The 23,797-nt window shown below is 47.1% G+C and overlaps 17 protein-coding genes across 17 annotated transcripts; 8 read left to right on the forward strand and 9 right to left on the reverse strand.

Moving 5' to 3' along the window:
- Positions 1 to 68: 68 nt before the first annotated feature.
- ASPWEDRAFT_43927 (uncharacterized protein) lies at positions 69 to 1,311 on the forward strand. Its single transcript, XM_040836139.1, has 2 exons — positions 69 to 595; positions 806 to 1,311. The coding sequence occupies exons 1-2, from the start codon at positions 401 to 403 to the stop codon at positions 1,217 to 1,219; spliced, it is 609 nt and encodes a 202-aa protein (XP_040685579.1). The 5' UTR covers positions 69 to 400; the 3' UTR covers positions 1,220 to 1,311.
- Positions 1,312 to 1,545: 234 nt separating this feature from the next.
- Positions 1,546 to 3,191, forward strand: ASPWEDRAFT_61760 (LLM class flavin-dependent oxidoreductase; the record flags this gene model as incomplete). The annotated part of the gene is made up of 4 exons (XM_040838592.1): positions 1,546 to 1,808; positions 1,856 to 2,293; positions 2,338 to 2,430; positions 2,474 to 3,191. The coding sequence occupies 4 exons, from the start codon at positions 1,546 to 1,548 to the stop codon at positions 3,072 to 3,074; spliced, it is 1,395 nt and encodes a 464-aa protein (XP_040685580.1). The 3' UTR covers positions 3,075 to 3,191.
- A 133-nt stretch (positions 3,192 to 3,324) lies between these two features.
- On the reverse strand, positions 3,325 to 3,775 carry ASPWEDRAFT_175223 (uncharacterized protein; the record flags this gene model as incomplete). Its single annotated transcript, XM_040831333.1, has 2 exons — positions 3,325 to 3,395; positions 3,451 to 3,775. The coding sequence occupies 2 exons, from the start codon at positions 3,773 to 3,775 to the stop codon at positions 3,325 to 3,327; spliced, it is 396 nt and encodes a 131-aa protein (XP_040685581.1).
- A 2,210-nt stretch (positions 3,776 to 5,985) lies between these two features.
- Positions 5,986 to 7,021, reverse strand: ASPWEDRAFT_43931 (uncharacterized protein). Its single transcript, XM_040836140.1, has one exon. It carries the CDS (start codon positions 6,537 to 6,539, stop codon positions 6,288 to 6,290), a length of 252 nt encoding a protein of 83 aa, XP_040685582.1. The 5' UTR covers positions 6,540 to 7,021; the 3' UTR covers positions 5,986 to 6,287.
- ASPWEDRAFT_745350 (uncharacterized protein) lies at positions 6,291 to 7,040 on the reverse strand. Its single transcript, XM_040839488.1, has one exon. The coding sequence runs from the start codon at positions 6,976 to 6,978 to the stop codon at positions 6,565 to 6,567; it is 414 nt and encodes a 137-aa protein (XP_040685583.1). The 5' UTR covers positions 6,979 to 7,040; the 3' UTR covers positions 6,291 to 6,564.
- A 56-nt stretch (positions 7,041 to 7,096) lies between these two features.
- ASPWEDRAFT_186153 (uncharacterized protein) lies at positions 7,097 to 7,839 on the reverse strand. The gene is made up of 2 exons (XM_040832114.1): positions 7,817 to 7,839; positions 7,097 to 7,773 (listed from the first exon to the last, which is right to left on the reverse strand). The coding sequence occupies exons 1-2, from the start codon at positions 7,823 to 7,825 to the stop codon at positions 7,234 to 7,236; spliced, it is 549 nt and encodes a 182-aa protein (XP_040685584.1). The 5' UTR covers positions 7,826 to 7,839; the 3' UTR covers positions 7,097 to 7,233.
- A 285-nt stretch (positions 7,840 to 8,124) lies between these two features.
- Positions 8,125 to 9,277, forward strand: ASPWEDRAFT_745352 (uncharacterized protein; the record flags this gene model as incomplete). The annotated part of the gene is made up of 1 exon (XM_040839489.1): positions 8,125 to 9,277. One exon carries the CDS (start codon positions 8,125 to 8,127, stop codon positions 9,142 to 9,144), a length of 1,020 nt encoding a protein of 339 aa, XP_040685585.1. The 3' UTR covers positions 9,145 to 9,277.
- A 51-nt stretch (positions 9,278 to 9,328) lies between these two features.
- ASPWEDRAFT_43935 (uncharacterized protein) lies at positions 9,329 to 9,881 on the forward strand. Its single transcript, XM_040836141.1, has 2 exons — positions 9,329 to 9,363; positions 9,409 to 9,881. Exon 2 carries the CDS (start codon positions 9,411 to 9,413, stop codon positions 9,654 to 9,656), a length of 246 nt encoding a protein of 81 aa, XP_040685586.1. The 5' UTR covers positions 9,329 to 9,363; positions 9,409 to 9,410; the 3' UTR covers positions 9,657 to 9,881.
- Positions 9,882 to 10,401: 520 nt separating this feature from the next.
- Positions 10,402 to 11,133, forward strand: ASPWEDRAFT_71286 (uncharacterized protein; the record flags this gene model as incomplete). The annotated part of the gene is made up of 1 exon (XM_040839166.1): positions 10,402 to 11,133. The coding sequence occupies one exon, from the start codon at positions 10,402 to 10,404 to the stop codon at positions 10,738 to 10,740; it is 339 nt and encodes a 112-aa protein (XP_040685587.1). The 3' UTR covers positions 10,741 to 11,133.
- ASPWEDRAFT_642815 (uncharacterized protein) lies at positions 10,800 to 11,133 on the reverse strand. The gene has a single exon (XM_040838731.1). It carries the CDS (start codon positions 11,064 to 11,066, stop codon positions 10,860 to 10,862), a length of 207 nt encoding a protein of 68 aa, XP_040685588.1. The 5' UTR covers positions 11,067 to 11,133; the 3' UTR covers positions 10,800 to 10,859.
- Positions 11,134 to 11,736: 603 nt separating this feature from the next.
- On the reverse strand, positions 11,737 to 12,541 carry ASPWEDRAFT_43936 (uncharacterized protein). Its single transcript, XM_040836142.1, has 2 exons — positions 12,081 to 12,541; positions 11,737 to 12,031 (listed from the first exon to the last, which is right to left on the reverse strand). Exons 1-2 carry the CDS (start codon positions 12,203 to 12,205, stop codon positions 11,944 to 11,946), a joined length of 213 nt encoding a protein of 70 aa, XP_040685589.1. The 5' UTR covers positions 12,206 to 12,541; the 3' UTR covers positions 11,737 to 11,943.
- Positions 12,542 to 12,634: 93 nt separating this feature from the next.
- ASPWEDRAFT_642831 (uncharacterized protein) lies at positions 12,635 to 13,057 on the reverse strand. The gene has a single exon (XM_040838732.1). It carries the CDS (start codon positions 12,941 to 12,943, stop codon positions 12,680 to 12,682), a length of 264 nt encoding a protein of 87 aa, XP_040685590.1. The 5' UTR covers positions 12,944 to 13,057; the 3' UTR covers positions 12,635 to 12,679.
- Positions 13,058 to 14,924: 1,867 nt separating this feature from the next.
- On the forward strand, positions 14,925 to 15,782 carry ASPWEDRAFT_642882 (uncharacterized protein). Its single transcript, XM_040838733.1, has 2 exons — positions 14,925 to 15,319; positions 15,389 to 15,782. Exons 1-2 carry the CDS (start codon positions 15,119 to 15,121, stop codon positions 15,722 to 15,724), a joined length of 537 nt encoding a protein of 178 aa, XP_040685591.1. The 5' UTR covers positions 14,925 to 15,118; the 3' UTR covers positions 15,725 to 15,782.
- A 320-nt stretch (positions 15,783 to 16,102) lies between these two features.
- On the forward strand, positions 16,103 to 17,801 carry ASPWEDRAFT_642891 (uncharacterized protein). The gene has a single exon (XM_040838734.1). It carries the CDS (start codon positions 16,198 to 16,200, stop codon positions 17,389 to 17,391), a length of 1,194 nt encoding a protein of 397 aa, XP_040685592.1. The 5' UTR covers positions 16,103 to 16,197; the 3' UTR covers positions 17,392 to 17,801.
- Positions 17,695 to 20,481, reverse strand: ASPWEDRAFT_745361 (sodium:solute symporter family protein; the record flags this gene model as incomplete). Its single annotated transcript, XM_040839490.1, has 11 exons — positions 17,695 to 18,190; positions 18,236 to 18,679; positions 18,722 to 19,138; positions 19,182 to 19,250; positions 19,295 to 19,342; positions 19,386 to 19,414; positions 19,466 to 19,710; positions 19,754 to 19,996; positions 20,040 to 20,171; positions 20,217 to 20,288; positions 20,339 to 20,481. 11 exons carry the CDS (start codon positions 20,479 to 20,481, stop codon positions 17,999 to 18,001), a joined length of 2,034 nt encoding a protein of 677 aa, XP_040685593.1. The 3' UTR covers positions 17,695 to 17,998.
- Positions 20,482 to 21,146: 665 nt separating this feature from the next.
- Positions 21,147 to 22,144, forward strand: ASPWEDRAFT_186159 (uncharacterized protein). Its single transcript, XM_040832115.1, has 2 exons — positions 21,147 to 21,600; positions 21,648 to 22,144. Exons 1-2 carry the CDS (start codon positions 21,396 to 21,398, stop codon positions 21,758 to 21,760), a joined length of 318 nt encoding a protein of 105 aa, XP_040685594.1. The 5' UTR covers positions 21,147 to 21,395; the 3' UTR covers positions 21,761 to 22,144.
- Positions 22,145 to 22,700: 556 nt separating this feature from the next.
- On the reverse strand, positions 22,701 to 23,779 carry ASPWEDRAFT_186160 (uncharacterized protein; the record flags this gene model as incomplete). Its single annotated transcript, XM_040832116.1, has 2 exons — positions 22,701 to 23,103; positions 23,158 to 23,779. The coding sequence occupies 2 exons, from the start codon at positions 23,777 to 23,779 to the stop codon at positions 22,754 to 22,756; spliced, it is 972 nt and encodes a 323-aa protein (XP_040685595.1). The 3' UTR covers positions 22,701 to 22,753.
- Positions 23,780 to 23,797: the final 18 nt, after the last annotated feature.

Consider the following 23,797-nt stretch of genomic DNA (forward strand, 5'->3'; position numbering starts at 1 on the left):
CAGAACTGTTGAGCACAGCTGTGCCCAACTCAGGGACCACACAGCCTTGTTGACATAATCATGCAGATTGCGCTGATTCGCCTGGCGTTGAATCAGGCTGAGGCTATCGCCAAATCACAACACCTGTAGCTGTTTATGGGTGTCATTATCGCTGTTAAGCACAGCTGTGCTTATCATAATCTCTTCCATGGTCATTTAATAATCATTAAATATAAATTACATTCCTCTAGGAGCACCGCTGTGCTTGACCAGCATTTGTGATTAAACATTTGACAGTCAATGCCGATTCCCTACTATCGCAAAAAAAAAAAAAAAAAATGAACAATATATATAAGTTGATCAGATATGCTCAAGACAATCTTGGACAGTCCATTTATCTACTCAATTCCAGCATCCTCACATGGGCCAGGCTATAGAACAAGCCGCTTTAGTACTCCCAAAGCCCCCAGTCTCTACTCATGACGGTGGTTACAGGTCCTTGAGGCATGATTGCCCCCAATGGACCCCTCCGCAGCGACCGTTACTTCCTTCCGTTTCGGCTATCCGGATAGTGCTCCAGACTGCAGATAGGGGATATCTCATCAAGCCCATAGATGTATGTCTAGGTTCAAATGGAGAATTGTTTCTGCAACAGTTCTTGGCCTCTCATGGTCCGTATTTCATCAGAAGAGGAATACTACAGGCTATGGTGGATCTCCTTCTCATGAGAAGGAGGATCATCACTAGTGTGGCTATTTCTACGGTTGGCCCGAGCCATGTATACTATGATTATGTCTATAGTTCCAGAGGCTAATGGACTGTGCAGCTCCCAGGGCGATACAATTTTTCCCAGTCTTTGCCAGTCGTCTCGTTCGAAAGTCGCGCCGTTCACCAGCTACTCACATCCGCTATGTATAATCCCTCTCTACTTCGAAAATGGCCCGATCTCGCTTCAGCCCTTGCACCATATACCATACTCGATTTTCAAAGACCAGCGGACTACTCGATGCCTGTGACATACCGGGCTCTTATGATGGATACTGCATTGAGCATAAAACGGCTGACCATATGGTCATTCATAGCATTGAGTATTGCCGTTGTAGTCGGGCTTGGAGGGGGCGGATGCCTTGCAAGGCAGAAGTGTGATGTTGACTTTTCTTTGGATATTGGGAGTGCTCTGCTTTCTGTGTTTGTTATGATACAGATGATAATCTGTATGCTGTATCAGAGGGGACTATAGGTATGATCATGTAATCTGGATGTACTTTATAGTATGCATTATGCAGCTGCCAAGCAATCACTTGCATTTTGGACGAGATGTAGATAACCGACGACAGAACCAATCGGCAAATATCCCAGGCATACTTATTATCAATGTAATAATGTATCCAATAATGGATAGGAATGGACAGATTGACAGGGGAACTGCGTACCCCTCAGCGGGGTGATGGCGTGAGAGTATGCCCCGATAACACAATCACCTCCAATTCCCATAAAACAGCCACATTCCTACATTTTCTACATTGTCAATTTTCAACGATCCATTGTGTCTGAATAACAAACAAAATGACCAAATCATGGATCCTCAACGCTTTCGCCATGTTTTCTCCCGGCCATCTCTCACCAGGCCTATGGAAACACCCCTCAGATCGCTCCGGTGACTTTACCGATCTGTCCTACTGGATTGAACTGGCCAAAGTACTGGAAAAAGGAAAATTCCACGGTCTCTTCCTGGCCGATCATCTGGGTGTTTATGATGTGTATAAAGGGCCAGCAAATAGAGATCCTGCTTTGTTGTCCGGGGCACAGTTTCCAATTGGGGATCCTTTGTATGCACCTCTTTGTATTGATGGTCTTGGTGATACTGATGAGACAGTCTTTTGATTTCTGCAATGGCATCCGTGACAGAGTCGCTTTCCTTCGGAATTACCGCATCAACAACATACGAGACATCGCCATACGCATTGGCCAGAAAATTCTCCACCCTCGACCATCTCACCCGCGGCCGAGTTGGCTGGAACATCGTCACATCCTTCCTCGACAGCGCAGCCAAGGCATACGGATTCAACGAGCAAATCCCGCATGATGAGCGATATCTCCGCGCAGACGAGTACATGGAACTCACGTATAAACTGTGGGAGGGGACGTGGCAAGACGGAGCTGTGGTGAAAGATGCTGCGTCGGGGGTTTATAGTGATCCTGCGCGTGTGCGTGCGATTGAGCATGATGGGAGGTATTTTAAGAGTACGGCTGCGAGCCAGTTGCCTGCCTCGAGGCAGAGGACGCCGTTGTTGTTTCAGGCGGGTGCTTCTTCGTGAGTACCTTGAAATAATATGATGGATGGAGCTGATGAAGTAGAGCTGGAAAGCGGTTTGCTGCGAAACATTCCGAGGTCATGTTTCTTCCTGGCTTAGAGCCGGAAAAGACAAAAGCTGTTGTGGATGACATGCGGTATGTATACCACAGCTTTATCAAAACCTGTCTAATGAAGTAGAAAACAACTCATCGAAGTCGGCCGCGCACCCGACAGCATCAAGTTCATCGCCGGCATCCTCGTCATCGTCGACGAAACCGACGAAAAAGCACAAGCCAAATACGAAGAATACCTCGCCCAAGCTGACCTGGAGGGCATGGCGACTCTCTTCGGCGGGTGGACCAACAACGACCTCTCCAAGTTCGAAGACGACGAAGACTTTGCGTTCACCTCCATTGGAGGCATCCAGTCCATGGTGGCTAGCTGGTCCAAGACAGTCCCCAACTCGAACGGGCTGAAGTGGACGAAGAGGCGCGTGTTGCAGGAGTTGGCGCTGGGAGGAGCGCATCCCAGGGCGATTGGATCACCGAGTACGGTTGCTGATATTCTACAGCGATGGGTGGATGTGGCTGGGGTAGATGGGTTTAATTTCTCGTATGCTGTGTCGCCAGGCACCTTTGAGGATATGATTGAGTATTTGTGGCCCGAGCTGAGGAGGAGAGGCGTTATCTGGGATGATTATGAGGTTAAAGGGGGTGCTGCTAGGGAGAGTTACTTTCAGGATGGACAGGGAGCGAGACTGAGAGATGGCCACCCAGGAAGACAGTATACCTGGGCTTGATATTGCTTTAATTAGAGTACAAAAAGCCTGTTGCGACAGGGAATGATGGTCTCTGAAGGAAACAACCTCGGGCCAAAAGATGCGAATCGTTCAAGAGGATCCTCATCTACCTCCCAGATCCCTCGTGTTTCTTGATAGCCATCTGGTAGCATATTCCTCACCAATTTCACGATTCTCTCTGGCCCATTGTACTCGACCTCGAATACAGTCTCGCTGGATAGATATTGGCCAAGGCAGTCCAATAAGGGCCTCATCCAGAAGACGAACCAATTCTCATCTGGCGTAAACCAAGGATCACGCTCATGAGGATACACCGGAACCCTGCAGAGTTGTCGGTTCAAATTCTCATCTGGGGCATACCAACGATCGCGTTCACAAGGATAACCCAGGATCAAGCGGAGTTGCTTCAAATCCGCAAGGAGTGGCACCCACAGAGAAGGGTCGTGAGGCGATGGACGAGCACGAAGGTCGTGGCAGCAAGGCCACGCAGGCATGACAAGTAGATGGCGGATTCGGGCTCGATTGGCCTCCGTGATATATTCAATGTAGAGTTGTGGTTTTCCCCAAAACTGAAGCACGAAAATGTTCTCTCCGTAGAGAATGTCGAGGGTTTCCTTGCTGATCAGTTTGGACACGCGGAAAGGCTCATGCTGGTTCCTGGCAGGACTCGGACGACGTCGTAGGAGAAGTAGGCAAGCCATTGTGTGGGGATGTAGTAGAGGTAGATCTGGCGGCGAATCTCATATGAGAGATGGAGGAACCCCGTTTTGCAATACATGCTGTTGCTTGGCTGACAACGAAGTGAGAGAGGAGGAAAAAGAAAAGAGGGAGGGGGGTATTTATAGGGGGACAGCAGAAACCTGTTTACCTTCCACCTTGTATACGGATTAGGCAGAATCGGTTTGCTACTTGAAGACACCATTCATATAATTGATAGAAAAGAGATCCGGCCACAACATACATGATAGCGAATTTGATAATATCTTAATTAAATACAAAAAATACAAAAAGTCCCTTGCGGCAAACGATCGCTCCAGGCGAAGTGTAAAGTAGACTCTTGTGCAAAGGACATACGTGGCCGAAGAAACTCCAGTCATTGCCCAGATGTCCCCCCATATACCCTTGACATACTGCTTCGCGATACCCAACTGCTAGATACTTCCTGATCAATTCCCAACTCCCGTTATGCTCTACCTCCACGACAGTCTCATGAGACAGATGACGACCAACACATACCAAGAGGCTTCAATCGATATATCCCGCAATATTCATATTGCTCGTTCGTTTTCGACCTGCTCGAGTTCTGAAGGCATATAATCCTTGCCCAAGATGAGGTAAAGCTGTCTCAAATTTCAAGCATCGATGCCCACAAAGGATTATCTTGTGGTGGTTCCCAGAAGCAACGGAGACTTTGACGCCATGGTGTTGCTTGAGCATGGATATCAGAGTGAAGGCAAGGCACAATGAAAGGAAGAGGAATATGGAAAGAAGAGGAGGGGGGATATTTATCTGAGAGCATCACTGACTGACATCCATTCACTGTCTTTCATTTTTGATCCACCTTGTCTAGGATTCAGGCAGAACCTGAGTTCTACTTGAAGAAGGTACAATAATACAATTTATGAAGTATTGTGCCAAAAAAAAAAAAAAAAAAAAAAAACGCCCCGTTTGATAACCTTTAAAACTAGAATACAAAAAGTCCCTTGTGACGGGGAACGTTGCGGGAAAATGAGATAATACTCTCATGCCACGCCACTGACCTGTTTATAAAACCTGTCAGGCGAGTATCAACGATAGTATCGAGTTCCCTTTCCCCCAGATCAAAATCTATCTTCTCACAACTGTCCGGAAGATATGTTCTGATCATCGTCTGACTTGGCTCCCTTCTGTTATGTTCGACTTGTACGACAGCCTCACTGGGAAGGTATTGTGCAAAGCATTGTAATAGCGACTCAAAAGAGCCAGGCCAGCCAGTGAACTCTGCAGTGTGAAATTCATCGCGCTGCAGTGTCAGGAAGCAGAATTGCTTCGGGTTTGGAAGGACTGATGCTCACAGGGAGACATTGAGAGGGAGGGGGAGTAACGATATTTAAATAGGGCAGAAGCGAATAAAGCCATTCACCTGCCTTGGCTTCTGACATCCACATTTGGCTGGCGAAGAGACAGGATACAGATATTCCCTCGAAAAAGTTTGGTTGGTCCAGTTATTTTCCAAGATACGATGATAATCCAAGTTGGTATTTCATCTTCGATGATAGAATGCTGATGTACATACATCGCATTGGAAAAGAAACATCAGTTGACCAATACGCTAATTAGAATACAAAAAGCCCCTTATGATGGGGAATTCTTTGGCAATACCAATAGTGAAGCCGCAAGCTTCATGTCTGTCGACGAAATCGGGAAGAAAATCCTTCATCCGATCATACACGATTTCGTCGAAAGCTGGCAAATGCTTCTTGATCAGTGTCTGAGTCGGTTCTCCTGCATCATGCTCAACTTCAACAGTTTCACTGGATGTATCTAGTGCAACGCACTGTAAAAGCAGCGTCATCCATTCAATGAGCTCAGGCGACCTCCTGCTATTGTACACCTCCCGAGTTCTGTCAAAATCAATCGTGACGAGGCGTAGTTACTTCAGGTTTGGAAGGATTAATGCCCGTGCAGTGTGACTTTGTGGGAATCAAGTCGACGTATATTTTACGACGAATCTCGTGTGGCAGGTTGAGAAATGGGGGGTTCGATTCCATGGTTTCTTGTAGACGTAGAAATGGGAGTGAATCAAGTGAGAGGTTAAAGAGACATGAAGATAAAAAGGCGAGAAACAAAGAAAGAGAAGAGAAATGCTATTTGTCTTGTGCCATCAGATATCACGTGTTATAAATGAGACTCATTGCCTGATTTGGAACAGCACAATCTTTCCAGGTCATTTTCTGTTTCTTTTTTTATGTAACAACAGCCCCTATGAGAGATGAAAAATAACGGACACAATCTAAAAGACACCAGCAGCAATAAGAGTGCCCACAGAACCCCAGTATTTGTATTGTAGTCATCAAATGACCAGTCCGACCATCTTGCGGAAAGGATCCAACAAAGCCATCAAAATTCCATTAATGAAAAAGCATGCATCTCGAATAATTTCCCAGAGAGCTGTTTATTGTTTGGGCTATCCAGAATGTCAACATACAGCCCCAAAGCATCTTTACAATGTCATCAGAACAGAACTTTGCGAGAAGCATTGATGCCACTTAAATTCCATCTTTCTGGAGCAGTCCGCTCCATCCATATCGACCAATCTCCCCAGAACGCGGGTCTCATGATCTGCGCATACTCCCAATAATCCGGATACCAGCCTGCATACTCCCAGTCGATAATTCCTATGATGTTACCGTTCTCATCAACCATGATGTTTCGAGGTGCGATATCCCCATGCGCGAACACAGCATGGTCAGATTTCGGCAGCATGTTGGGTAATTCGTGCTCGTACCGACTACCCCCGCAATGGAGATAGCGCTCGTAGATGCGAGCCCGTAGGTCTGAATCGCTGGTTAGGGGTCGGGGTGGTGATTGGAGATTTTCTAGTAAGGGGTCTTTTGAGGGGGAGCCATCTGCAGCGCATTGCAGGCACGGTGGTATATCTAGAGATAAGTCTCATGGCCTCAGCCTCAGCGGGACGCACCCCATGCCCGGATTTAGTCACAATCGAGAAATCATATTCAAGGATAATCCTGGCCATTGGTTTGGCAAGCACAGAAACGACCTCTTCGTCAGGGGCCAGGTCGAAGAAAGTGGAGGCGTTCACGGAGGATGGACATGGGAATAATGTTTGGCCTCTTTTGATATATCGGTTTCCTTCGTGAAGATTTTGTTTCGAAAAAGGGACGCCTTCGGAGAGATCGACCATCTTGGCGGCAGATGCGTAGTTCTCGTGGTGCTACAGATGTCGGTGATGCTCACATTGGTGACGCAAAGACGCTGGGAGTTGTGGTGCTTAAGACTTGCAAGAACACCTTGCTTATGTGGTGCGTTTTGATTGGCTACAAATGCCAACAGCCCTTTATGCTTACGGTACAACAGTTGCTGCTAAACTATGAATTAATTCGGTTTTATCTTTCTCCGTAAACGGTCAACATATCAGATGGAAAATAAAACACGAAATCTAAATAACACCAGCAGCAACAAGAGAACCCGCAGAATCTCCAGTATGTGTATTCACCGTCGTCAAACGCCCAGTCCGACCATAAACCAGGGCCAGCCCGGTCACCACAATCTCCCGAATAACAGCCTCATTCAAGTTGAAAAAGATGTCCACCTTTGCAGTGTTATGACACCAATCATTGATATACTGCGCAAGAGGGGTGCCATTCTGGTCGACCAATTCGAAATCGTAACCTTTCATGAGGCTCTTGGTATTCCATTCAAGGGTTGTCTGGAGGGTACGGGAGGTGAAGTTGGCCTGGTGTCTGAAGCCACTCTTCAGGTTGAGGACGGTATCTTGGTTGTCTAGGATGATGTCGGTGTGTGACGAGAGGGCGTGCAGGGTGACTGTTGCGAATTGTGTTTCCGAGGGGTGGGTTTTGAAGATCATGTTTGGTTTTCGTGTGTGTACATCGGCAATGTAGAGGGGGGTGTCATGTTCGGTGACTTGGATGTGTCGGCATGACCAGCTGGTGAAGCTGATCTTGAAGGTTCGGGTTGGCTGGTCTGTTAGTACATTCCGTCTGACAGGAGACGTAACGTACCTGATGCATTTTGTATTAAGCTGGATATAATATGATAATGAATATCTGAATGACCTCGTATAGGAACTGCCGACTTTAAATACTATGCCCCATCAAAACACCCTTAACCCCTTTTGGTCATACCCTGCGCCTGCACGCTGATTGGCCGACACAGCCACGCTGCTTAAATTAGGTGAGAAATAAGGTTTGACACGTGGGGCGGTGCCACGCTAACCCGTTTTGGTCTTATCTGCCGCTGTCTGTATAGCCTCATTTTTGGCATATAAGGAAGTCGATTCTCGAAGTGATTCTTGTTCATCATCATCAAAATGTCTTCTCTCTACCCCTACACACCCAGTCATGTGCTACCAGTGGTCTTTGCCATTTTGGTTGGCATATCACTACTACTTCATGTCTACCAAAATAAGCGCTACTCCTTCTGGAGAGTCACCTTCTTCATGGTCTGGGGTAGCATCGTCTACCTAACTGGCTGGATACTTCGAGCTATCGCCAGTTACCACCCATCCAACCTCAACCTCTACATTGCGCAGACCATCTTCATCTACGCCGGGCCTCCCATCTACTCTGCTGCTGCGTATAACCTCGTGGGACGACTGATGCACTACCTTCCCATGTTCGCTCCACTGAATCCCAACCGTGTCGTTTACTTCTTCATCTATCTCGGCATTCTCGCGGAATCACTCACCGCAGCTGGTGCAGCGCGCATGGCTGCCTCTGACAGCGACATGTCCAAATTGAAATCCGGCGGAACACTCCTTTCTGTCGCCATCGTCCTCCAAGCCGTCGTCGAATCACTCCTAGTAGCAATGGTCTTCAGTCTGCACCGTCGCTGCATTAAAATGGGAATGATACCGCCCAACGTCCGTACCGTTATCTACACGCTCTACGGAACGTCGACTTTCGTCCTGCTACGATGCATTTTTCGCGCTATCGAATCCTTCACTACATACACCACCACAACCTGCACTTCAACCTGTGCCTCAATTCTCCATCATGAATGGTACATCTATGCCCTCGAAGCCGCACCAATGGTCATTTTCACATACTGGCTCAATCTCCTCCATCCGGGCCGCTACCTCCCTTCTACCCGTGAAAGATACCTCGATGTAGACGGTGAGACTGAGCGCCTCGGGCCAGGGTGGATGGATAGGAGATCTGTTTGGGAGACATTTGTCGATCCATTCGATCTGATGGGCTTGATGAAGGGAAAGTCGAATAAAGATGAGTTTTGGTTGAGGGTTGATGAGTGGAGGATTTGCGATGATGGTTTTGCGAGGGGAACGGGGTCGAATGTGAAGAGGGGTGGGTATCAGAAGGAGGTGGTTTGATTTATAGATCTTTTATTTTTATTTTTTTTTATTTTTTACGATCATTTAGATTACTATAGATTTAAGCAGCATGGATAGAGTGAATAACTGATTATCTTAGGGCTCAGCATGGCCAAGGAAAGTTCCGCCCCCACAGCTGGCAGCCAAGTATAAATATCTCATGACTTCATCAACCGCTTCATCCATCACCATGAACTTATCCTTGAATTCTCCATTATAGTAAGTAGTCTAAACACATTGAAGCAGAACATACTCACTCCCCAGAAATGTCAATAACCCGCTACACCGTCCCCATCCCAGCCGACACCATAATCCTCGAAACCCTCGATGACGTGGACATCTTTGTCGCAGCCCACCCGGACACCTGCGCGTATGAAGAACACGGGGGCTACTACATGAAAAATGACACGGGGGTGATATTTGCCATCACCTCGGATGAGCTGAGCGAGGAGTTTGATAGGAGAATGGCGGACTTGAGGGCGAAGATTGAGTCGGGGGAGCTGTCAGAGTGACCGATATCGCCACTTTGCCAGTGTGGAGACTTCATCGACTAACAGATGCCGAATGGCCCAGACCGAGAGCCGATGAGATCCACTGTGGGGATATGCGTTTGTGAGGCCATTTATGTTATTTGGACATCTCTTTATTATCAGTACAAAGTATTAGGAGAGTTGATTAATATAACTCCAAAATGCCATCCACTGACTGGTACAGAATGCCAGTTAGAAACATGCGAGTTTCCGTTTATCTTTCCGGCTTAAGAACCATGACATCAAAAAATATCCAGAGCATCTCATTTCCATGGATCCAAGCTATGTAAAATGAAATGACGCTTCAGCTCAACTGCGGTACATCAGTTGTCTACTATTCTACCCAGAAAGATAATCTTCGATGACACCAATGCACCGCACAACATCCACGAACGGATCAAAATACCCTCTCAAGACAACGCAGTCGATGGATCTGTCCTTGTCGCTGAATACAAAAACTCTACATCACCAACCAACCATTTCCCGATGCATCCTATGCTCCCAGAATTCTACTCGCCGCTGCTGCGCCCTCCCAAGACGAAGCTATCGTCTCTCGACTCTGCGACCTCATGAATGATCTCTCCACGCCACCACCCGAGATAAAAGAAGAGCGGAAGGAGAACAAAGTCATCCCTGCTGCCACGGGCATATCATAAAACCAAAAGAGTCCTCCGACCCGGACCTGAGGAGAGAAGTGAAACCGAACTATCAATATCTGGAAGAATCAATGTCGTTCTTCACGCTATTAGCCTCGGGCGCGATAGAAGCGAAAGAGAGGGAACTGGGACATGAGATTGACGTCGTTCGCGAACCGGTGCTCTGCATGGAGATCCTCGCGAACAGCTACCTCAAATCTCCCTTGTCCAAGGCGTTAGCTGATATCTTGAAGGTCACACGCGGCGCTACGAGTACATTCACAAACACCTGTCCCAGAGGCGAGGTGCACACCCGGTTCCTGACAGAATTGTCCCAGGACTTCTCCTTCGAAAAGGATGCGATGAAGTATCTGGATAGAATGCTCACTCAATTCGTGGACTTCCCTCAAAGACGTCAAGGTCGATACTGATCAGAAAATAGACTTCATTGTGGCAGCAAGCTGGGTTCCCTGTGAAAAGAACAGGATCGCTGTATGAAACAGTCATGCTTCAGATTAGATTGTACCTTATCGAGATCGGACCCAGTCCTTCAAGCAGGCTGCCGGCCAGAGTGACGCTGAGAAGAAGACCACGCTGGAACTTCAGTATACCATCGAAATCTGCAAGTTGGTAGAGCGAAGGTATCTTCAGTGCAGGGAAAATTTGGATGAGGCGTTCCGATGCATCGATCGGTCTGGGGTTGACGAGTTTCGGAGGAAGGCGATAAAGTCGATGTATGCGGATGCGCGTTAGGCATCGGTTGGGATAGTCTTAGATTAGTACTGTGCTCAATCTATTCAAGGAATCCATCATTCCGTTCTGAGGCAGAAATTTACCATGTACGACACGCAAAGCATAGACAGTGCTACACCAGTCATGTTGTTTGCCTCAGGCACAAAGGCTTCCAACGTGGTTGATAAACTAACCCAATTGGGATATCGCCGAGTTACCGGTTTAGGATAGGCGCTATCATTGCCTATGCTAGCTCAAATCGGCTCTCATCGGTCAGCTCCCATCAGCCGAAGACTAGCCTATATGGGTTAGCGCCATACCCTTAATCATAGTTCTCATCACATGATCTCTATTAGTATCTTTATCATTAAATCAATCCAAAATTTCTAAATCAAATCATAGAATCAAGCATTCAATCAAGCATTCGCTCAAGCAGTTAATCTAGACTTACGCTTATTTAAGGTGGCGAAGGCGTCAGTCCGAGCCCGCTAAAGGAATAAGCTATATAGATAAATATATAAGACAGAGCAAAGCTCTGCTAATGGAAGGATAGTATACCATACAGCTACGAATACCTATACTATCTACGGTCTGCAGGCCTTCCGCGGCCACCAACGAGCTTGCTTACTAGCAGGCTGGGGACCTGGGGGTGCCGTGCCCCCTAGTATGGCCTTACATGACTTGACCATAGTCCAGGGACAAGAATATGAGCTGTTACTGCTACCTCTACATAAAAGGTTTTTTTTATTAATATTAACATTATCCTATCCCTCATGTGTAAAATACAAGACCATCGCGAATGTCATCCGAGAGACTCCGCATGTCCAAAACGCTTCCATAACATAAAAACCATTATACCCATACCTGCATCCATACAGTTTTCGTGTCGAGATGTGGATTAACTAACGCTTGAACCAGGTCGATTCAGCACCAAAGCCAATCCCAGCAAAGTCCTGCTGCTTCTCTGCGGAGGTCTGTGGGAGGGATGTTCTGATATGGTCGTTAGCTTGTGAGGTGGCTTCCGCGCTGGAGTGCTTACTGAGGTTTGGGTTGGTCTTTTTCTCGCTTCAGCATAGCATCAGTATGGTCAGATGTTTGGCTTCCATTATAGGCCCTGACGCTGGTATTGTCAAATTTCGTCTCTGGCTGGGAACAGGAAGGCATGTTGGTTGATGTAATGGCAAGAATGAATGTAGCAAGTAGAGTTACTGGGGTGCCAAAAGGGGGTAATGAGTAGTATGGAATTCTTGGTTCTTGAATGATATAATAGTAAAGAGTGACGAACTGCCAGTCGCAGTGAGAAGGACTGAGGTGCAATAGGATGCGTAGAAAGAGTGACAGGGACTTCTTGGAGATGGCAGAAAGTGCCAGTATAGACAAAGTAGTCAAGAGAGTGAGTGTATGGGAAAGGCTATCAATTAAACCAAGGAGGATGGCCGTAATTTATACACTGAAGGCACATCAGAAGTGCTCATTTTCCAGCACAAGTGTGCGGCTTTCTGGGAGCCAATATTACATTGTAGTAAAGTGGTTTGAAATACTCGTCTGATGGTCTATTTACTGTTTGAGCGTCCCTTTGACAAAATGTCTGACACCAACACGACGTAATTTAGTTGTGTTGATAGGAATTAGGTGCGATCACCTGGATCCAGCAATCCCTGCTGCAGTAGTGGCTTTAAGCAGATGGGACGGACGTTCCGCTTGATGATGAAAGGTCAGTGAGGCTCTTCGGTCTGGAGATACAAGGCAATCAGGTCCGGCTAGTGAATCTGATGTGGGGTCAGCGCCTGTTCCGAGCAAGGGAAGGGACTGCATCGCCTTGCCTTTGGAACTATCTGCGAGAGATTGGAATATTGAGCCATTAAGAAGAGGGAAAATGATCCAATTCAGTCGGTGACGCATGCAAGAATGAATAGCGTGAACGGGAATGAAATCCTTCAACACCGTCCAGTATGGGATTGGCTTTTGCCTATAAATATTCTATTGCCCTATCGGGCGGTTCCATTCCCATCACAACATGTCGCATAGCCGATCGAGGCCCATCATGCAAAGACGAGGTCGCTATGAACGTCAGTGAAAGAATCTATATTATGTGGTACTTTGCAGAAGGTCAATTGACCATTCCTAGTAGTTAGCAGCTAGAAGAGAATAGTTTGCTGCAGGATAGCGAGAAAAAGATGAAAGCAGACGCTACGCATACTGCAAAATATGAAACAAGAGGTATCGAGACACCATGGTAATAAAACATGTTCCACAGACGATGATCAGAAAAGAGGGGAAAAGAAATTGGAGAACAGTTTGTCGGTGGGGCCCTTTCAGGAATACCCTGTTCTAACTCGCAGACGCTAGGCTCTATTCTTGTGCGTGGGTTTTGCTTTTTTATTGTTCTTTTCTTTTCTTTTCTTTTCTTTTCTTTTCTTTTTCTACATATCTCTTCAAGTATCTAGTTCATACCCAAAAACCTTCGGTGCATGGACAATACTCCGTAATTAGTTAAAAATACATCCTGGATGCACGAGTATGGGAGGGGATACACCAGCGATCTCATGCCTTGTTCGTCATGTAACACAGTGTGCATACATGAGACGGAGATACAGGATAACCAACGGTTGACTGGGTGGATGCCCGATGGACGAACGATTCACTACATCGATTCTTGAAGAACGGCATTGCAGGAGGAGAATATGCCTCGTATAACCGGGCGATCCCTGAGGACCTAGAATGGTCTGCGATGATCAACTCGATGCGACTACAGTAACACTACTCTATCTCAGCTGTCCGTCTTTCAGCTCAGCTGGCACTGGCCAAAACTTTAAACCGGACCCTTTCTGACTCGAGCGGAGAGAGAACCTGGAAGGCATCCCAGCAGAAAGAGTCTTGGTTGCCTGACCATTTGTGCTAACGCATTCTGGCTAGGCCCCAGCGTTTTCGGCCCAATGCGACAGAAGCAAACTGCATGAATTTTTCGGCCGACGGCGGTACTTTTATAGAAAACAGCCAGTGGTGCACGATTAACTAGCGGAGAGTTCCGCGGGGATGGGGGCGACGGATCTTCAATGTGACTCCTAAACGGATCCGCCGAGATCCAACGTGTGTCACTACAGAGTAATACCGATACCTTACCTTGCCACCTCAGATACTATTTAATTTCATATCAATATCCCAGACTGCTATTGGCTAGGTACCTGGATAGAATGTAATTTACCAAATAACCGGGAATATCACCGTACTTCAAGTCTACCTAGGTGGGTCCATAAGTACGCCTCACGGGGCTTTTTTCTTTTCTTTTCTTTTTTTTTCCCCTCTGGGAACAACTGGCAGTCATCCAAATCCCAATTGCCATCTCAGTGCTCACTCCTCAGCAAGTCATTAGGACGGAGAATTTGCACCTTTCCGCCATTCCCCGCGGCCCAGGGCGGTTGCTGGGGCCGGATTGCTTTTTCCTAGGATGTTCAACGGGCGGTGTTACGGGGGAGGGTGGCGGTACTATGCGGCTGGAATATAGGCATTATTACAATTAAAAAATGGTCAGACTCAACACTCTCTATCCAGTTTGATCAGTTTGTCTGGGAGGGCATATATACACTATGCCAGGTATGTTGCTGAAACTCAGCATCGGGAACCATGTAGACGTCTATGTATCCGGCACACGTTTTGAATGACTTCATGTGTGGTCAACTCCATTGGTTGGATGCCCGGTTCAGTTAGAAGAAAATTAAGAAAATATACTCCGTATTTCACACGATAATGCGCGCGGTCGGTTACGTGGCAGCCATCAACCTAAGTTATGTGCTAATGCAAAGTACACCACTAGACCATTGTCTATCCCTGATGGTGGAATAATATTGTTATTCAACACAACGGTGTTAAGGGTGTCAATGCATGGGATTGTACATGGCACACAGACCTTAACACGGTTGTGTTGGTCACTCGCAGGCGGCAATCTTACTGACCGCCAGTCGAGACGGGAATCTGTAGGATGTGATTCGAGGATGGCATGTCGATCGGCAAGTGATCACACAGATCGTGCGGCTCTCGAGTTGACTGACTATACTCGGGAGTGTTTAGCTCCCATAAATGGCGTGGAACCAGCTACATCTTTCGAACATTCGAATTAAATCAAAGAAGAAGAAACAAAAGTCTCTTTGGTCTATTACAATGGACAAAGTGGGCTGGAATATCGACTTCAATTCTTCCGATATGAACATTAATCCATCCATCTTGCCGTTCTGTGACGTAAGACCATTTCAACAGGGTCCATCGAGGGACAGCAGCATCGTAAGTCTCTTGACACGGAAAGAGGTCGGGGTCCATGAAACTGATACATCTTATAGCCGCGTTTTCCAGGCATATCACCCGATCCAGGCGCATTGGATAGCAATCATCTCAGGGCCCCAAAACCATCCCATCTACCGCCGGTTTGGGGGGTCAACCTGGTCCTGGAACGGCCCGACCCGAACCCACCGCTACCACCAATACCAAACCCACCACAAGAGAACGGTCCCACGTATAAATGCGACTCCTGCAGAGGGAAGACAGGGAAAGTCGGGGGATTTCCGACAAAGCAGGACTTCCTGCGCCACAGGCTCGTATGCCGAAAACGCGCTCCGGCATCGACAGATCAGAAGACTCGGGAAGAGCCTCGCGCCCGAGGCGAGTCCTCTACGGAGCGGGGAGATGTAAGGAAACGACAGGCCCTGCCTGTAGACCACGAAGTACCTTCAAATGCATGCTTGGGTACGGGGCAAGAGGCTGTCCGATCATGCGACGAGAGCGACACTGTCCCCCGTCTGCAGAGTCATCCGGTGTTCTCTGCAACAGATCCACTTCCCGAACAAGACCTTCCCAAGCCGTTTATCGAGGCCTTTTCTGCTGAAAGATCTACGAAGTCCGAGTCTGATGGCCCGGCTAGCAGGACTCGAAGTCGCGTTGAGGCTGCGGAGGTGAGCGACGTTAACTGCGCCATTGGGCTCAACGATCGGATCGAAGTCGATGTGAAACATGATATCGTACAGGACTTTATCGAGTCGCCAAAGCTGGTATCTCAAATTAATGCCGAGGCCACCGCTCAAAACGACCGATTCCCAGAAGGAAGTGCTGCTCCAACTAGGAAATCGCGATCGGACAGTACGGCCACCGACTCGAGCGACTCCGAGATGTCCGATGATTCTAATTCGGTATTTGGCGATGACGAGGGCACTCTGTCTGTGGACCAGGATTTTTGTGGCGTGAGCATATATCGGATAAAGACATTGTATGCCAACTGTCTCTATCGGTTGATCTGTCGCCAAGTCTTCAATGACGGTCAGACCAACTGTACAGACTCAAAAAACGTCACACCCGGCACCTCGAAGTCCAGCTCCAGCTCGAACCCACAGTCGCGCCCAGCCCCAAAGGGCAAGCGTAGAGCTGACCAGATATCCACAAACGTGAACATTGGGAGTGAGGATGGGGATGGACAAGACGATGACGACGATGACGATGATGGAATCGACCCCAGACCAACCAAGAACGCGCGAAAGGATGAGCCCAAACCACCGCGTCTGGCATGTCCATTCTACAAACGACACCCCGATATATTCAGCAATATATCCAGTGGCTGTGGACCGCGTGTCTATGAGAATTCATCTCGGGTCAAACAACATATCGAACGGAAGCACAAGCCCCCTATATACTGCCCGCTATGTTCAGCAGTCTTTGAATCCGAGTGTGTGCGTGATTCTCATACCCGAGAGAACATCTGCGCGATACAGCCGCAGAAGGAACGGACTTGGGCGACTTCAGAACAGCTACAACAGCTGAAAAGTCGCAAGAGGGGCGGATCCGGGACAGAAATAGAGAAGTGGAATAGAATCTATGGCATTCTGTTCCCCGGTGATAGACTACCGGACAGTCCATATCTCGATTCTACTCTGTCAGCGCAGATAAACGTCTTGCGACAAGAATTCCAGAACGAAGCACCAGCTGCTGTGTTAGCAGCAATTCGATATGTTATTCCTGGGCGGCTGCGAGACATCGATGCTGAAGAACTTCTAGGCATCATGCGCTCGACACACGACCAGGTATTTGATCACATCCTGAGCAGGATGCGATCCGGCCAATCACGAGATGCTACCGGGGTCTCTGATTCGGGGATGGGAGCAAGTCTTGACAAGTCAAAGGAAGGTTCACCCCCCCGTTCTCAGGAGGTTGAACAGGAACAACCAACGGCTGTTGATTTCAATAATGAAGGCCTTTTGAGCGCGGTGAGCGGACCTGAACCACCTCCAGTTGATGAATTGGAACAGCTGGACATATTTCCGTTTGGGTTTTTCGACTTCAATCATTCTAATGGTGATTTTGATGACTGATTTTTGAGATTGGAGGTATTCGCAGCGCAGGGAAAGATTGGCTTGATTTAATGTATCGTACCATGATTTAAATGCTATTTCACGTTTGTTCTGTTCATTTTTATCTTATTTTTTGGGCAACTGTATGGACCAGGGATCATGTGAGATCACGTGACAGTAACAGTAGCCATGACTCAGCATCTACATTGGGTTAGGGCTGGGTCAGGTGAACCAGCGACATGTGAATTCAGTGCCTCATTCTCTTGTTATCTCGAAGTCCCCTGGAAGATGTCCAGGGGTCGCTCATCATACTTCGTAATTTCTTTTTCCAGTTGAAGACAATGTCGCTGCCGCATGTTACTAGTCAATCTAGAACCAACCTCGGTCAGTCAATCCATACGGGTTCGAATGCAAATGATGACTTTTTGCGCGGCACAAAAGGGCGTTTGGCCGCGAATGATAGTCATCAAATGACATAATGTGACGTTGAGCTCAGTATGAATCAACTCGCGAGGTATGCTACTTAATTATCGGCTTCGAATTGTAGAATCTGCCCGATATATTTATTATTTTTCGAACTCCACCCAGGCCTCATCTTCATCTATGCACAGCATGTAAAATTCTCTGATCAAGACTTTTCAGGCAGAGTCTCCGAATGCCTTTCCTCCTCTACCTCTTCACTCTTACTAGTCAGCCTCTTCCACGCCACCCTCCCAGCCTTAGCCAGAACATGCCTCCCGTCATAGACAGGATAGACACACGCAACAAGAAGACAGATAAATAACCAGATCTCCGCAACAGTTGTCCATCCCTTGAAAAACTAAAAAATCAGCACCATACACTACAAGGCTAAAAGAAAACCCACCTCAGCAGTAAATATATAATCCCTATACAGCGGCAACGGCCACACAACCCATGTAACCGCCCCGACAACTACACTGAACACACTGGCGATAATAGCTGCACGATTCATCCTTTTCAGCTCGGATGCTGGATAAGGATGCTGCACGTTATCGAGATCGGTGGTATCTTGCATAAAGGTTGTGCTGGAGTCGTCTTTGACTTGGTTTAGGAGGAGAAATACACGCCAGTCGAAGTTTTCGGGCTTCACCCGTATTAGCTGAGGCCAGCGTATAGTGTTTTGGATAGGTGATACCTTGATGAATGTGATGATGATGGAGTATATAGCCGACGAAAACGTGGATGAAAGCGCACCCCATAGACACGGCAACTGCGCTTCCGTTGAAAGAACCGTCAACTCGCCACTATACGCATATGCACTTCCCAACCATATCGCAATTCCAGTGATCTATTCTTGTTAGAACGCTCTAACAATAACAGGTGTACTCACCAAACCAAGAATCGGCGCAATCGTAGCCGCAGCCGCAGACTGCCTCCTCCACAATATCGTAAACGCCAACGGAAACATCCCCGGACAGATGATTGTAGCGAGGAAATATCCAATCCAGTTCAGATCAATACCACCATAATGCAGGGCCGTCGCAAACGCAGACGCGAATATCCCGAACAGAACGACCGTCCAGTGCGAGACGCGGATGACCTGTTTATCGCTCGCGTGTGGGTTGATGTATGTTCGGTACACGTCAAAGGAGAAGATACTCGAGACAGCGATGAATTCGGCAGACGTCGTGCTGGTGACGCACATGAAGACGACGAGGAGGAGAGCCCAGGCGCCTCCTTTTCCGGCGATGGCCATGACGGTGTATGGCAGGACGTAGCCGGCGTTGATTTCGGCGGTTGTCATTTTCTATCTTGTTAGTATTTATTGTACATGGCTGATGGGGACATACTCGTGGATATGTTGGGAAGATGGATGTATTTTCGAGTCCGATTGCCGCGAGGCCAGCCGTTGTTCCGACCTGTTTATGTTAGATGGTGATGTAGATAAAGTTGAAAGACTTACAGCCCATGGAACAGCAAAATAGGCAATTCCTCCTAGCATATATCCAGGCTAGAGAGTCAGCTTCCCCCTAACTATCAGATAGACAACATACCATCGTTGCAGCCGTATCAGCGGCAAAACCTATCCTGTCAGTATCATCATACACCCGTGACCAGGATCTATGGGGCATACCCTTCTGCCAGAAACTTGTATCCATAATCACCAAGGCAAAATCACCAAACGAATGAACCAGACCAAATATAATTGAGCTTTTCGACTTAAACGACAACACTGATCCTTGGTAGTTCCCTTCGATATATCGACTTTTGGACGCCTCGACAAGGATATTGTAGAATGAGTCGAGGTCTTTGATAGCTGGGTTGGTAAATGCTTTGATTGTGAGGAAGCATAGGATCACCATGACAATGAACGTGTGTCTATCTCGTCAGTATATGATGTCTAATGAAAATGGATACTCACACATAGTCAGTGAGAAACGTCGCCTTCAGACCACCAGCGACTGTATAAACGACGACACCCAAAGGTAGTAAGAAGGTAGATGCGATGATATGCATGCCTGTCAATGCTGTAATAACACCGGCCGCACCGAGAATCATCGAAGTCACAGACAGTAGGTTCGTCACGAAACATAAGAAGATATAGACCAGATGAGCTGATGTTCCATATCGCAGACGGACAATTTCAAGGACTGTATGTCCATTCCTACTCATATTAGACAGATTCAAAGTAGCAACTGGCAACATACGGAACTTTGACCTTGGCATGAATAGCCAAAACGGTCATCAAGGCAATCTGGATCGAACAGCCAGCAGCATACCAGAAAGGCGCTGCAATTCCGTATAGATATCCTTGAGCGACAGTCCAAATGATAGCAGTTCTACTTTGTCATTATAATTCAACGTATCATAAGGTGTAGACATACGCCCACATCCACGAGGAAATCACCGCCGAAGCTGTCAACCCCGTCCCAACACTGCGATTGGCAACCATAAACCTACAATAGTTTAGCATCTGTTATATTCAAGAGAATATAAATAAACATACATCTCGGTATGATCCGACCGCTCACTCATAAACCTCTCCAAAAACCTATTCACCAAGACCATACCGACCCCAAAGGCCAGGCCTATCCCTACCACTACACCATATCCAGCGCCTTGGGAGAGGGGGACAAGGTTTTCTGCCATGTTTACTTTTTATATATTTAAATTTACTTTTTCAAAAAAAGGTACAGAAAGTGGTTTTATAAGAGTGTGAATAGCACATCATCATGCTCCACTGTTGGCTCATGAAGCATTTATCACTGGTGAGCTATATTGCGCCATACGCATACTCATTGACCAAGATTGCTACAATGCCATTATTGGTCAATTGTAACTGATAATGAATGGATAATGCATACTTACTAATTATCCACTGCTTAGCAGCCTGATCCTTGTTGATGACTTCATCCATTGCACAGCCTCACTGGACTATTAAGCAACACAATAAGGGGGCAGATACAGCCAGTCAGGATACAATCACAACGCAATATTCTGAAACCTAGTGCTTATAGTCTTGTATACAGTTACACAAAGTGTGGCTGACCTGTAGGCGTTTTTCAGCTCAACACCTCTCTGATGATCATTCCCCTCATTGTTACCCGATAAGATAAGATACCACAGGACAAAGCGAGAAAAAGGAAATTCACCAGGGTAAAAAAAGGCAAAAACGCCCAAACTGTGGCTGATGTGTCGTCGCCGGGGCTATCAGGGCTACATCACCTGCTCTAATATGCCCTGAAGTCTAATAAACGCGTCTTTTGCCCAATTCCACCAACAATTTCTCTCTATGACTCGATAAATCTTCATCTGCCTGATTGTTGCCTTTGCCTCTGGCTGTGCAGGACACCGCGGGAGTCGGACTGAACAAAAGTACCCCTCATCACCGTCATAGTAAACTGTTTCAGAGGATTTGGGCAAAGGCAAGTGCGACGGACACAGGATGATGGAAATACGCCTTGAATGGATTTCGTCTTGGCATTTGATCATTTCGATTCTCGAATTTGCCCGGTTACGTAGATGTTTGGTGGATACAATTACTATCCAACATATAAAAAGTGATGATTCCTCTATTTTTTGGACTCATCATCATTCAGACAATTTCCTCTCAAGTGAATATCAAAGTTCAAGTCGAACAGTCAGGCTATAAGCTCTTAAACTCCACCAATATATCTTCATCTCCATCGCAATGGCCAACGGCAACGACAGCAAACCCCCAAAGATCGCCACTGTGGCGCAATCTGGCTCCAAGGGGCCGTCCAACGGGTATGTCTTCACTCTCAAGATAAAGCAAATCTTTCTAACATTGATAGGGTATACACCGGCAGCGACAAGAAATCAAAATCCAACGATCGCTCGTACCAGATGGAGCGATTTCTGTCTCAGGGCCGTACAGACGAACCGTGGAACGCGTATACGCGGTTGAGTCGACCGTAACCGACAGTCACTGGCTGTACCTTGGTCGATTTGTACAGTATTTATGGGTTATGTTTGACGCTTTGATGCTTTGATGGATTATTGATATTTTACGGTTATTGATTGACTATGTTGGATTATGGGATTATGGATTATGGAGTGTTGGGATAGGGACGGTGTTGGATAGAGGATTTGCGATTCCGCCTTGGGAGTTTTCATTTTCAATTTGTATGAGTCATCAAGGCAGATTGTGATTAGTTAGGAATAGTGCATTCATTACATGGCGCAGTTGAGGGATTAAGTAAATGGGCCTTGTGCCTTGTAGTGACAGCCTTGCGGTGTTTATGCTGATGGACCCTTTTTCTGATTGTGTCCCTAGGTTATACCATATCGGGAATTGTGGAGCTGGGCTATACCCAGATAGGATGTAATAGGGGACAGGGACATAAGCTTAATTGCATAGTCAGAATAAATACCCCCACTATCGTTTATAACGTCAAGAACAATCAAAAGAGCCTTTGAATCGCAGACCAAAATGCTGATCTCAACGAGTCCCTCTTCACTGCCCTCTGGCTGAGCTAGAGACATCGACTCAATTGTCTAGAGGTGAGAATGATGTGTTTAGAAGAAACTCTTGTCCTGAATTGAGGCGTATCTTTGACGGCTGGCGGACTCTGTCTTCAGGTGGTCTTTCTTGGGCGGTTCGCCCGGCGGGAAGACAGGACCAGAATGACATCGCGATTAGGTCTAGTTTATGAAATTGTGGCGCCGTAGGAACCATTGATATTTCCAAAGTGTGGGATGGTGTGCATGGGTGTTGCGGGAGACGCGAGGCTTTGAAGATTTTCAACTAATTTGACATATTGAGTTTGGTGACTTGCATTGGATGTGATGCATCACCTGTCGTTGCTATCTTCTAGGTTAGGGTTAGGGAACCCAAGCTATGTAGACAAAAAATAAATAAAGTACACAAAAAGAAAAGAACCCCATCGGAACATCCAAATCACGTCAGATAATCATCCAAGTCTAGTCCCTGCAGTGTATCGTAGATCTTGCCTGCTTCAATCCGCATATCGTTAAACCAACGAATATTCCTGCATGCCTTGCCACTATAGCTCTGACAGTTTGTGTAGTGGAATTGACGAATGCAGTCATACATCTTCGATGGGCTGAGGGTTTCTGGATCATTGTTATGGATACCCTGTGTGGTACGATGCTTGACCAGAAGCCCAAGGCACATGGCATCACAGGAAAAGCAGCACTGGATGTTTGTATCGCATAGACAGTTGAGGCCGAGTTCGAGGAGGGAAAATAGCTCATTGCGTGCGTTTTCCTGTGTGTTTTCAAGATCGTCTATAGTTGTCAGAATAAAGTGAACAGTAGAGGCACACGACGAGAAAAACTAACCTCTGATGCGAGCTGGTATAGGCAAGCAACTATCGGGTAGGCTCAGCCCGTATTGCTGACAGTGCATTGTCGCTTTCTTGAACGTACCATTATCCCTAAAGGCCCAGCCAATCGAGACCAATGAGGCTTCGTCTGATAATGGTCCTTGTTCATCTTTCGCGCGCTGAATCCAGATAGACGCAAAAACCTCGACGACCTCATGACATTGCAAGTGTTCCACGACCGCAGCAAGGTCGAGTAAAAGCTCGATACTAACAGATCGTGGCACCTTGCTGTTGTATCCGTGGATGATGTTGAGAATGATGAGAAGCGCGTCAGGGTCGCAGTCTGAGAGGCCGAGGTCGACGGAGTCCTGCTCGCTACCTTCTGGTGGAGGCTTTGTGATAGTCTGCTTGATATACTGAGGAGCGAGTATAAGATGCTTTGAGGATACCCTGTACCGGAATTCAGGCGATTCACTTTCAATGGGCGGGTGCTGTGCTGTGTTGGAGGAATTAATCTCCTGCTTCACGTCTGGCTCGGAGAGGGCTGCTTTAGTATCTTGGCATCGTTGAAACGATAGGCCCAGGATACCATCACCATCTGGGTCGATATCGATAGTTCCGGACTTGGTGCGAGTCATACTGAGGTTGGGAGAAAA

Source organism: Aspergillus wentii, assembly GCF_001890725.1.
Source record: "Aspergillus wentii DTO 134E9 unplaced genomic scaffold ASPWEscaffold_7, whole genome shotgun sequence".
Lineage (NCBI taxonomy): Eukaryota > Fungi > Ascomycota > Eurotiomycetes > Eurotiales > Aspergillaceae > Aspergillus > Aspergillus wentii.

Bases quoted from the DNA above. Each gene is read 5' to 3' on its own strand.
- ASPWEDRAFT_186159 (XM_040832115.1), top strand. From the start codon at position 21,396: ATGATTCCTCTATTTTTTGGACTCATCATCATTCAGACAATTTCCTCT. The intron at 21,601-21,647 runs GTATGTCTTCAC...TAACATTGATAG, and splicing joins TCCAAGGGGCCGTCCAACGG to GGTATACACCGGCAGCGACA.
- ASPWEDRAFT_642891 (XM_040838734.1), top strand. From the start codon at position 16,198: ATGTCCGATGATTCTAATTCGGTATTTGGCGATGACGAGGGCACTCTG.
- ASPWEDRAFT_43936 (XM_040836142.1), bottom strand. From the start codon at position 12,205: ATGCCTTCCTGTTCCCAGCCAGAGACGAAATTTGACAATACCAGCGTC. The intron at 12,032-12,080 runs GTAAGCACTCCA...CGACCATATCAG, and splicing joins AAAGACCAACCCAAACCTCA to AACATCCCTCCCACAGACCT.
- ASPWEDRAFT_43931 (XM_040836140.1), bottom strand. From the start codon at position 6,539: ATGCTGCCGAAATCTGACCATGCTGTGTTCGCGCATGGGGATATCGCA.
- ASPWEDRAFT_642882 (XM_040838733.1), top strand. From the start codon at position 15,119: ATGGCGTGGAACCAGCTACATCTTTCGAACATTCGAATTAAATCAAAG. The intron at 15,320-15,388 runs GTAAGTCTCTTG...CGCGTTTTCCAG, and splicing joins CATCGAGGGACAGCAGCATC to GCATATCACCCGATCCAGGC.
- ASPWEDRAFT_745350 (XM_040839488.1), bottom strand. From the start codon at position 6,978: ATGGTCGATCTCTCCGAAGGCGTCCCTTTTTCGAAACAAAATCTTCAC.
- ASPWEDRAFT_642831 (XM_040838732.1), bottom strand. From the start codon at position 12,943: ATGCGTCACCGACTGAATTGGATCATTTTCCCTCTTCTTAATGGCTCA.
- ASPWEDRAFT_642815 (XM_040838731.1), bottom strand. From the start codon at position 11,066: ATGCCTAACGCGCATCCGCATACATCGACTTTATCGCCTTCCTCCGAA.
- ASPWEDRAFT_43935 (XM_040836141.1), top strand. From the start codon at position 9,411: ATGTCAATAACCCGCTACACCGTCCCCATCCCAGCCGACACCATAATC.
- ASPWEDRAFT_43927 (XM_040836139.1), top strand. From the start codon at position 401: ATGGGCCAGGCTATAGAACAAGCCGCTTTAGTACTCCCAAAGCCCCCA. The intron at 596-805 runs GTATGTCTAGGT...TGGACTGTGCAG, and splicing joins ATCTCATCAAGCCCATAGAT to CTCCCAGGGCGATACAATTT.